Here is a 10,990-nt window from a genome sequence, read left to right as displayed (position 1 = left end):
CCCGAGAAGAAGGAGATGTGTTTAATTGGTGAAGAATAAATGCGAAAATTATTCGTTTTACAAAATTAGATATCGTATAGATTTTTTCTTGTGCAGTCGCATACTTTATGGGCTACATATCATTAAAATGCAAGCAATCTGAGCAAGAAACTCAGTTTTCAATTGAATGAGAAATTGGCAACTGTCTTTGAGTTTATATACTAAGAGAGAAAGCTAATAATCACATAGACAAAAACAAAACTTATGTATCGGTAATAAACTAATATAACTAACACGCCCCCCTCAAGCTTGGTATATGTTACATGGACCAATCTTGGACATAAAAAAATAGTATTGGTCTTTCTCCAATCCTTTAGTAAAAATGTCATCCAATTGAAGATAAATAGAAATGTATGCAATCCTGATAATCCCGGCCTTGATCTTTTCGCTTACCAAGTGACAATCGATGTCAATATGCTTGGTGTGTTCATGATACATAGTATTTTTCTCAATGTGGAGGGCCACCCGATTGTCACAATACACAGTAGTTGGGATAGATAATTTAACTCCCATATCTTGTAAAAGACCAACAATCCATAAACTTCACAGGTAGTGGTAGCCATTGCTTGGTACTCGACTTCCGCAGAAGACCTAAACATGTTGCTTTGTTTCTTGCAACACCAAGATATTAATGAATCCCATAATTTGATGTAATATCATGTAAGTGATCTTCAGGTCAGAGGGCAAGTTGCCCAATCCGCATCACAAAAAGCAGAAAATGTTAAAGTATCGCATGAAGACAATAAAATCCCAAGACCAGGGGAACCTTTAAGTTACACCACAAACCGAAGTGTTGCATCCCAAGACCAGGGGAACCTTTTAGATAATTCATAAAATGACTCAAATTTTGGACTATATCACATATATCGGGACAAGTAATAGTGAGATAAATCAATCTTCCCACCGAACGCCTATTAAAATTGACATCGTCAATAAGATCATCATCATCTTTGGTACCTTTTAGCAGAATGAATCAACAAATCTAAATCATTACTTGTGAACTTATTTGTTCCATGGGAGTATCGAAGGGCTTGGCACCAAAATCTCCGAGGGCAATGAGTTCCAAGATATACTTGTGAGATAAATGTCTTGCTTTGATATGAAAATTTCAATACCTAGAAAATATTTCAAGGAACCAAGATCACAAAATATAAATTGTATTGCAGAAAAGCCTTTAAATCATCAATGGCCACAATGTTACAAATTATGAAAAATTTTCTAAATAAATAATTAGCTTGTCTCAATTAATTAGAATAAACATGTAAAATTTTAACTTTAAAATAACAGCAGAAGCAAATATTGTTTTCAACCAACAATTTAAAAATAATCCAACGTAAACATCAATTTAAAAATAATCCAACGTATTAAAACTGAGTTTGAATAATAAAAGGTGCATAAACTAAATCATGAGGTCCTCGGGTTTACTACTGCTGTCCCAAGATTTCTCACTGGTCTCTACCCGCGGTCTCGACATCATCAATACTTACAACAATCAAGTCTAGTGAGTCTAAAGACTCAACATGTATATATTATGGATAACAAGTATATATATCATAAAAAATCGCATGCAACGTAAAAATAATGTATCGTAAAGCGCATGGTGAAAATCGTATCATGAATAATTATATCTACGTGCATATCTGAAAATCATACGTAAAAGCTTTGCTCAATAGAGATCTGTCATAACATAACATAATTTTCCGGTAGAGATAATGTTTCTAAGCATGTGGCCCATAACATAACGTAAGCGCCTGATCAGACTAAACTACAGTATACTGGGCGGTAGAGATCAATCACAGCCCTTGGACTGGATCTCTGTACCCATACATAATCATAAACCGGTCGTAAGTCACCGGGTGGAGAGCTCCTCGGTTGCGCCTACCGACTTCAAAACCCATAAGCATAAGGTGGCCACAAGACATATCACATATATCTCAAAATAAACATTTTATAATTTTATGCACGTAATATAATGATAATCTTATTTTTACTGAATGAGTTGGATCGCTCCCAGTATTGTTGCAACTTAATTCTAATATGTGACACATGCAAATAATCTTATCTTGACAATCGAACCAAAAACGAGACGAAAATGACCAACAACTCAATTTTTCAATCATGGCTTCGTACCAACCCGAACTACATTAAACTGACGTTTAACCATGATTAAAATACCCCTAACATACTGAAAAATATTCATGATGACTAGAAAACACGAAAATTGGTGAATGGAATCCAAAAACATAAAACACTCTTTCGAGAGTCGTTTTGGCACCTTTCACCGTAAATTCTGGTACGACCTCTAAACTCAGTAAAATCACGAACGGCCAAAAAAATGACTTTCCTAACTCATTAAGGTAGTGTCCAGTCCAAGGCCTATAGGCTAAAAGCAACCAAGAACTCAAAACACCTCCAAAACCGAAGCTCAAGTTGCTGTCAAAAACCAGAAATAGCAGCTTGTGTGTTTGTAGTGAAAATCCTGAAATAAATGACCATGGGCTTGAACCACCGCCCAAGGACTCTTACCAACATCCTAAGGCATGGCTTGGACAATGGCTAAGGGCTAAAAGCCAAACACAACCCAAGCAAACACCTAGGACAACAGAAAGTATCAACCGAGAGCACCAAATCTGTGCAGTGGTGTAGATATTGACTTGTTTTGCTGTCAATCTTCGTTCCAGTGTTATATCATTAACCTTGGCTCGATCTTGACATGATAAAGTGTGGTATGAACCATGGTTATGGGCTGGTATCCAACCATCATCCATACAACACACCAAAACCGAAGTGTACTCACACAGCAAAAGAAGATATCCGAATTGAACTTGTATTGTTTTGGTAAATTTTTATGGATCTGTGAACCCAGCTTTAAAAAAATGATTTGATCACAACCTAGACATGTTAAGGAAGGGTTCTAACCATGGCTACGGTCCTAGGACAGCCAAGATTCGAACACCCCTTTGAACAATCCAATGACAGAAACTGTGAACCCAAAATTCTGTGCTCATAAAAATGTTGATGTCATATATTTGTTTGTGCGTGTATGGATGTAAACCAATGGACCAATAACACCCTAACACACTCTAAAACATTCCTAGAAGCAGCCATGGAATCCTGGAACCGAGCAACATCCTAAAATCAACAAAACTTAGCAAACCCGTGAAGTTGAAAACAAAAGAGTTTAGGAAAATCTGTACAGAATTTGCTTGGCAACTTGCTGTCAATTTCGTGTTTCAGCTTGAATCATGGTTATATAATGGTTTAAAAATATCTATAAGACTTGATTGAAGAGCAAAGAACAATATCTACATGCCTGAAATTTGTTTTGACACAAAACAAATCAAAACGACAATACGACACGACGGAGTCGGAGTTGGCTTTTTCCTTCTTGTTTCTGCTGTTGTTCTCTCGAATTCAGCAGCTGGTTCTTTCTGATATTTCGAATGTAAGGGTGTAGTTGATGTTAGGGATGAAGGTGTATGATATAGGAGGTGTTAAAGGAGTCTTGAAGTGCATTTAGTGGAGAGTTACAAGTCAAGGAGGTGAATGGTTTTGAATTGTTCCTTATTCCCCTTGCCGTTGGTTTCTTGCACTTGTTTTGCGGTATATTTTCTATGATTTCCTTAGTAATTAGTTGGGCAGAAATGAGGTGTAGTATTGCGTTTGAATTACTACTAATTAGTGAATTAAAAATGGGAATGAATACTCCATAAAGTGCGATTAGGAGTGATTTGAATGGAGAGTTACCAAACTTTTGAAATATTTTAAATTTTGGACTCATTATTATTATTACTACTACTTTGCATGTGTTTTATTGTTTAAATCTTTTATTTTACTTGCTTAAAGTTTAGCACCCTCATTATATATTATAGTGAATTTACACATTACATTTAGGATAGATTATTGCATGGCATTCATGATCTCAAACTTAATATTCAAATGCTATGATTAATTTCTTGAATATTTTATACCTAAATTAATTCATCCTTATTTGTTTACACATTTTATTTTAAGCTTTAATTAAATATTAACCTAAAGAACTTATTTACCAACTTAGCTCTAATTAATTTATTAAATCACAAGGACATTATTTTTTTTAAAATTAAATTATTCTTTGAATTAAATTAAATTTAGGAATATTTTCTTATTATTAATCTTATTATTAATCTTATCTATAATCTCCAAACTCCGGTCCGACCTTGCGTATTTATCCTGAAAAGATAAAACTAAACATCTATCTTTAAAATGAATAATCATGACTTAAAATTATTAAAATAAATCAAACACTTCATATATTTATAAAAATTCATTTGTAATTTAAATAGTAGCAATTATGCATGGCTTATACGTAACCTGATTTTTCGGGTTCTACAATGTTATTCCCTATGATGATGACGTCATCCATATATACAAAGAGAAAAGTTATTCAAGAAGATTCATGCTTAAAAAAAGAATGGTCGTTTTGTAATTTTTTACTCCCAACAACTTCCATCAAAATTGTAAACTTGTGATTCCATCGTGTAGAAGCTTGCTTAAGAGCATATAGTGATTTACACAACTTGCGTGCTTTATGAGTGCCCTGAACCTTATACCCAAGCGGCAAAGTCATTAATATTTCCTCATCCAGATTTCTTTGGTGGAAAGCATTTGCCACATATAATTGAGTAAGACTCTACCCATGAATAGAAGCCAAACTTAACATACAATAGATAGTTAACACTTTTTCAGTAGGTTAAAAAAATGTCGTGGAAATATATACCAAGATATTGAGTGTATCCCTTGGAAACCAACCGCATCTTTAATCTGTCTATTTTTCTATCAGGTAAATTATATTTTATAAAACCATCAACAGCCAATTGGCTTCGCATATGCAAGTAAATCCACCACATCTCATGTATGATTCGATTCCAATGTTGTAAGTTCTAATCCATTGCATGCCTCCATCTAGAATCATTGAAAAAAATAGTTGTTTTAGAACCGGTTATTTTGGAGCGGTAGACACCCGCATCGAATGCTTACGGTATTAGAAGCGGTTATTAATTATCAGATTCAATAGAGATTCTGTAGACGCGGTTCTATTAGACCGCTTCTATTTAGTGAATTCAGAAGTGGTTGATTGGAAGGGGTTTTATGAACCGCAACAAAAGAGGAAGGGCTAGAAGCGGTTACATATTATCTGCTTTAATAGAATTTCATTCGAAGCGGTTTAACCAAACCATTTCTATTTAGTGCATTCATAATCGGTTTTTTCAATCGGTTTTCTAACCGCACCTAACGAGTATGGTTTTAGAAGTGGTTATTTATTATCCGCTTCAATAGAATTTCATACGAAGCAGTTGAGTTATACCGTCTCTATTTAGTGAATTCAGAAGCGGTTGGTAATTAATGTTTGTAAAGTTTTATTTTGAAGCGGTTGAAACCGCTCCGAAAACTAATACATAAGCAGAATTTCATGCTAATTTAAACAAAACATAAGCATAATTTCATTTTAAACAAAACGTAAGCAGAGTTTTATTTTGAATCGGTTGAGAAGTGATCGAATCATTTTAAAAAACGTAAGCAAAATTTCATGCTAATTTAAAAATTTACCTCACATATTTCATTTATTCGATCGGCGGCCACCAAGTCCACATTGGAATTATGCTTGTCATTTTTAGGTAATTTCCCAACTTATTTAGAAAAATTAATCAATTTTTTTTCCTTGAAATCCTTATTTTTTAGATTATATTGTGTTCCATTGCTAGATTAATCAAGAGTGAGGTTGATAGATATATTGTCAGTTTTGGCCCATACTTTAATTTTTGATGTTTTAGATTATTAAATTTTTTTATATAAATGATTTTTGAATACATTCAAATCAAGTTTAAACATCTGTATCTAATATGTTTGTTGAAATGACTAAAAGAAAAGGTGTTCGAAATTTTATTTCCTCACATACCTATATGTTGATCTATTTTAGTGTTTTAGGATTGTACAATAGTGAAATTGATTATGTTTGAGTTATATTATAGGTTCAAACAATGAAGGCATGGATGGATTATCCTCGTGGCAGTCTTGAGTATCAGGTGGGAATCCGAAATTTTTTACGTTATGCATTTGCTATCATGACTGATGAAGTCACGAAACCGTGTCATTGTCGTAAATGCATCAACTCATTGAATCATGATCGTGAGATAATACATGAACATTTGATGATAAACGACATTTTACAAGATTATCGTATTTGGTATTTTCATGGTGAAAAGATGATTGTGCAATCTCATGATAACATGAGAGATGAGATTCATGCCTCAGGAGAAGTTTATGATACAGTTAACCATGAATCAATATGACAAGAAACATTACATGATTTATTTGGGATGTCTGAAGGATCACCCATGAGGAATGAAAATTACACTACTGCATCAACAAATGGTACACCGATGCAGTCTAATGTGGAAGAATTCTATAAATTGTTAGAAGAAGGGAAACAACCTTTATATGCTGGATGCACTGATTTTTCTAAACTGACATTTCTTGTTGAGTTATTTCAGTTGAAAGTTAGTGGAAAATGGATTGATAAGTCCTTTACAACATTATTGGATTTTCTTCGACGAGTACTGCCACATGAAGCACAAGTACCAAATTCATTTTATGAAGCGAAGAAATTAATTTCTAATTTGGGACTTCACTACGAAAAAATACATGCTTTTCCGAACGATTGCATGATTTATTGGGGCAATGATGCTAATGAACAATCTTGCATAGTATGTAACCTTTCAAGGTGGAAAAACATGCACAAACAATCGAAGAAGTCACGCAAAGTCGGAAAGAAAAATCTACAGATGAAAACTCCAGCCAATGTTTTTTGGTATTTTCCATTGAAACCAAGATTACAACAATTATTCATGTCATCTTTACAACAATTATTCATGTCATCTAAGACATCTGAAAATATGCGATGACATTGTAAGAAACGGGTTTCAGATGGAATTTTAAGGCATCCGGCTGATTCACCAGCATGGAAGACATTTGATGAGCGACACGTTGATTTTGGTGCAGATCCTAGAAACGTTCGTTTGGGACTCGCCACCGATGGGTTTAATCCATTTAAAAATCAAAGTATGTCACATAGTACATGGCCTCCTGTTCTAATGCCTTACAATTTGCCACCTTGGGAATCCATGAAACCTCATTTAATTATTTTATCCACCTTAATTCCAGGACCCAAAGCACCAGGTAATGAATGATATTGATGTATATTTACGTCCCTTGTTTGCTGAATTGAAAGACTTATGGGAAAATGGGATTAACACTTATGATGCTTCCAACAAAGAAATGTTTCAAATGCAGGCTGCATTGCTTTGGACAATTAGTGACTTTCCAGGTTTGCGATGTTTATCTGGTTGGAACACATATGCCAAGAATGCTTGTCCAACATGTGCTGATAAGACAGATGCAGTATACTTGAATAATGGAAGGAAATGGTCGTTTAGAGGGCATCGCCGCTTCTTACCATTAGATGCAAAAATCCGAACTATGACGAGTTATGGCAAGCCAGAGCAACGTGAATTAGATTTGAAACCATTGTCAGGATCTGATGTTATACAAATGACCCAAAATAGGAATATGGTATTTGGTAAGAGTAACATATCGAAACCATCTGTGCGAGCAAAAACAGGTTCCACTGAACAAATGTGGAGGAAACAAAGCATTTTTTTCACTTTGCCTTATTGGGAGTTTAATTTGATAAGACATAATTTAGATCCTATGCATATTGAGAAAAATGTTTGTGATAATATCCTTGGAACACTTTTTGATGATTCTAGCAAGAGTAAAGATAACGCTGCCGCACGCAGAGATTTGAAAATATTGGATATTATGAAACAATTATGGCCACAACTACAACTAGATGGCACAAAATATTTACCCCCTGCATGTTATTGTATGAGCAAAGCTGAAAAAAAGTTGTTTTGTTCAGTGTTTAAAGATATTCGTGTCCCTGATGATATGTCATCCGATATTTCAAAATATGTTGATGTTGGACGTTGTAAGATTATGGGTCTAAAAAGCCATGATTGTAATGTCATAATGGAACAATTTCTTCCAATAGCTCTTCGTCGTGTGTTATCAAAAAAGGTAACTACACCATTAATTGTTTTGTGTGAGTATTTCAGAGCAGTGTGTGCAAAGTCTTTACGAGAAGATGAGTTAAAAAAGGCTGAAGAAGGGGTTGTATTGGTTTTATGTCAGTTAGAAAGAATTTTTCCACCATTATTTTTCACAATAATGGTGCATTTGGTGGTGCATTTGGCATATAAAGCAAGAGTAGCTGGGCCTGTACATTATCGGTGGATGTATCCAATAGAAAGATATATTGGAAAACTCAAAATTTTTGTTAGAAACAAAGCACGACCCGAGGCCAATATTGCAGAGGCATACTTAGCAGATGAATGCGTTGTGTTTTGTTTTCGTTATTTAGAGTGTACTGACTCGTTTGGCAATAAAGACGCAAGACACCAGGAGACCCCCGATAATGAGTATCCTTTATTACACTTGTTTCCACAAATAGGACGAGCTACAAAAAAGCGTCAAATAGTTACTTTGGACAGCAAAACTCTGAGCCAAGCTCACGGATATATCCTTTCTAATTGCACAGCTCTACAATTATATCGTGAGTAAGTATTATTTTGTAAATGTAATTTCAATTTTATTGTTTTGTCAATACTACAAGTTTCTAATCATCAATGTTGTGGTGGAATAGAGAATTAAGAGACGAATTGAAGAGAAAGCATATATATGGTCATTGTCCAACTAACTTTCAGTTGGATTATATGGTTTGAATGCAATTTCCAGAATGGTTTGCTAAAAGAGTAAGTAACATATCGATTGATGTATTTGGAGGAGGTTGCCATTAATATCACACATGAGCTTCAAACATTAACATATTTATGTTTATGTTTATAGGCACGATTCATAATCTCGGATCAACATCAAGATTTTTTGATGCAAATGATGGGGGTTGCATGGAGGCGATGGAGCACCGAAGTTAAAGCTACATCTTATGACTCCAATATCCCATTAGAAGAGCTTGTCTCCATTCGCCCTATTCCTCATGGGTTGGCTACAGAAGTTTGGGAAAGATTATGTGCGTACTGAAAGGCTACTGAGGTAATCATGAGTATTTATTATTAAATATATGTATATATATTTTTATGGATATTCATAGTAAACATAATTTTTTTTTCAGAAAAGTTCTAAAATACATCGAGAAAATGGAAAAAATAAAAAAGGAACTCATGCACAGGGACGAACGAGTATCCCTTCTCTGGAAGACAAATTTATAAGCATTAATCTGTATTTTTCTTTGCAAAAAGTCTCATATTACCTATTTGTTGTTTGAACTTTGATGTTATAGATAACTAGTGTTATATGCTTTTATGGTGTTGTAAATATAGATTAATAATTATATATGATGTAATTAAAATTTAAAGATATGTTGTTATTGATCGATTCTAGTTTTTCTTATCATTTATTTTGTTGTTTGTGAATGTGTGAATTAAGAGTATAAGTTTTGTTGTTTGTAAAATTTCAGCAGTCATATTTTTTGTATATATGATATTGTTCTTCTATTAGTTGAAAGAGAATGGTAGGAAGCCGACTCGCATCGAAATAATGCATTTGAGTCAGAGAAGTAAAAAGAAAGGAGGTGCTCCAGTTGATGCAGAAGCCATACGCTATGAGGTGCTGATTGGTTAAAATTTTATATAATGACTTTTGAATAAAATTTTCATTTACTTGACGTATTGTTTGTTAGAATTTGTTGGATGAGGCTGTTCAAACTCGCTTATAAGACATGGCTGAGGGGACACAAGCAATAGAAGTGCATGAGAATGCATTTCGGTTATATTTTCTTTAAAATTTCATATTATTTTTGTTAATGTTATTACAAAATATATATGTATTAATTACAAGTTTTATGCAGTGATGTATTTGGAACCGAACATTCTGGCCGAGTTCGATGTCTGGGAGCAGGACCACTGCCTAGCCAAGTCTTCCCTGAACAATGCAGGCGAAGCTCATTCTACAATAGGTAAAACTATCATTCTACTTTGGATATGACAAATAAATTCAAAGAAATGCAAGAACAAATGAAGAAAGATATGGAGAAGCTAAATCGCAGTTGTGAGCAAAAATGGAGGCGCAAAAAGCACAACCACGGACAGAAATGGAGAAAATGAGACAAATGCAAGATCAATTCGAAAGTTGTACATGGGTTATGCAGAGTATGATACCTGGAGGGTCTAGTGGGCATGAATTGTTACCAACACAGATATTTACATGTTATAAAATATCAAATGAAAAAATTGGTTGCTTGTTCTATTCTTTGATAATTTCGATTTATTTTTACAGATGACAACTGTAATGACAAACATCATTCAGAATAACATTTATGCCACATAATGAAAGAGAAAATGTAACGCTCCGAAAATTTAAAAGCCCACACGAACCACATGCATGCAAATTATTAAATTCTCTTGTATTTTAATCAATTGTTTTAATTGCATTAATTAATTATGTTGAACATATTTGCATGTTTAAAATATATTTTTCTACATGGTTGCATTAAAATGTATTTTTAAAGGTTATTCAAGTTGCGATCGAGGAACGGAGACCGAGGGCTGAAGAAAATAGAAAATGTTTTTATTGGTTAATTGTTTTTAATTATTTAAATTATGGGTGATGATTTTTATTATTTTTGTAAATACGGGTTTTGAGGTGATTTTATACGCCGGGACGTAATTTTTATCAGTGTAGGTTTTTCGACAAAATTACGAACTTTTTGGCAACCCGGCTATTAAATTCACAAACTTAATTTTACTAAAACTATTTTAATATTTTAATTAAATCCTAATTAAGACTAATGAGCCTAAATTGTTGGCTTAATAGGCCTAAAGCCTTGTTATTGATT

At 33.8% G+C, this 10,990-nt stretch overlaps 1 protein-coding gene across 1 annotated transcript; it reads left to right on the top strand.

Annotated features, from left to right (window-relative positions):
- The first annotated feature begins 7,260 nt into the window (after positions 1 to 7,260).
- On the top strand, positions 7,261 to 9,777 carry LOC140816108 (uncharacterized). The gene is made up of 4 exons (XM_073175174.1): positions 7,261 to 8,692; positions 8,875 to 8,891; positions 8,986 to 9,150; positions 9,655 to 9,777. The coding sequence occupies exons 1-4, from the start codon at positions 7,261 to 7,263 to the stop codon at positions 9,775 to 9,777; spliced, it is 1,737 nt and encodes a 578-aa protein (XP_073031275.1).
- The last annotated feature ends 1,213 nt before the right edge of the window (positions 9,778 to 10,990 follow it).

Source organism: Primulina eburnea, chromosome 16, assembly GCF_022965805.1.
Source record: "Primulina eburnea isolate SZY01 chromosome 16, ASM2296580v1, whole genome shotgun sequence".
NCBI lineage: Eukaryota > Viridiplantae > Streptophyta > Magnoliopsida > Lamiales > Gesneriaceae > Primulina > Primulina eburnea.
This window is presented reverse-complemented; position numbering and strand designations above follow the sequence as displayed.

Excerpts from the sequence above, each read along its gene's own strand:
- LOC140816108 (XM_073175174.1), top strand. The coding sequence starts at position 7,261 with ATGAATGATATTGATGTATATTTACGTCCCTTGTTTGCTGAATTGAAA. Across the intron at positions 9,151-9,654 it reads CTCATGGGTTGGCTACAGAA|TTGAAAGAGAATGGTAGGAA; the intron begins GTTTGGGAAAGA and ends TTCTTCTATTAG.